The sequence below is a fragment of the Gossypium arboreum genome, chromosome 12, assembly GCF_025698485.1.
Source record: "Gossypium arboreum isolate Shixiya-1 chromosome 12, ASM2569848v2, whole genome shotgun sequence".
NCBI classification, from domain to species: Eukaryota; Viridiplantae; Streptophyta; class Magnoliopsida; order Malvales; family Malvaceae; genus Gossypium; species Gossypium arboreum.
The window spans coordinates 22802142-22803162 of record NC_069081.1 but is presented as its reverse complement, the minus strand read 5'-3'; the positions used below and the strand labels follow the sequence as shown (position 1 = coordinate 22803162).

At 38.6% G+C, this 1021-nt stretch overlaps 1 protein-coding gene across 1 annotated transcript; it reads left to right on the top strand.

Annotated features, from left to right (window-relative positions):
• Positions 1-568, top strand: LOC108479057 (uncharacterized). The gene has a single exon (XM_017781483.2). The coding sequence runs from the start codon at positions 90-92 to the stop codon at positions 381-383; it is 294 nt and encodes a 97-aa protein (XP_017636972.1). The 5' UTR covers positions 1-89; the 3' UTR covers positions 384-568.
• The last annotated feature ends 453 nt before the right edge of the window (positions 569-1021 follow it).

Here is a 1021-nt window from a genome sequence, read left to right as displayed (position 1 = left end):
TGCCACTAAAATCAATCTTTTCAAGCATCTCATGGTAGATTGGCACCATAAAAAGCACATACAGTTCTTTCATTAGAATTATCAGAGGCATGGCGATCATGCGGTGTATCGATGTCCAACCAAGCAACGAAATGACGGTGGATGAATTCAAAGCATGGCTACGGCGTTTCGATGCGGATCACGACGGGCGGATCAACCAGGAAGAGCTGAAAGAGGCACTGCATAGCCTGAGAGTTAAGTTTGGATGGTGGAAAGCACGTCAAGGGATGAAAGAAGCGGATTGCAACCATGATGGCCAAATTGAGAACGCCAAGGAGATTGAGAAGCTGGTGAATTATGCTCAGAAACGCTTGCATATGAAAATTTATCAAAGCGATTGGTGATTTGATTTTGCAAACCACTAAATGCAAGTGTAACTATTTAACAAATATGTGTCTATGTATTATTAATAATGACTCTTAAGATTGTGTACGCTTGCTTTGTGGATTTTCCTACTTATTTCAATCCAGGTTCTGTAATAATTTGTTTATCTTTTATTTCTCCAATATCATTTGATACAATCATATAATTTGCTTGCCTTCTAGCTCTACAAGTTGATATTCTTGTTCCTTCGTCTGAAACACAAACTCATAAACCGACATTATTTTCCTCTATGAGACCACGACTGCACAGGAAAAGGACAGAGTGAGACGACAATGTTGTTTCCAAAATTGTTTTTCTGTTGATTTTATTCTATGGGGAACCTAAAGCTAGATTAAGAGACATCTCATGGAACACTCTCACTAGCTTGGATAATCAATCTGTTTGTGGAGATTTCAATGAAACCGGCCATGATGGCGATAAAAGCGGAGGTGCCCCATGAAACATCCACCAAATGAACAAAAAAAAAAATTCCAACATGATATCTAATCTGAACAACTTGGGGTTTGAAAGAATGTGGTTCACTTGGTCAAATAATAGAGATGGAAATGATCCTATAAGAGAACAAATTAACCGTATGATGGCAACCACGGATTTGTGT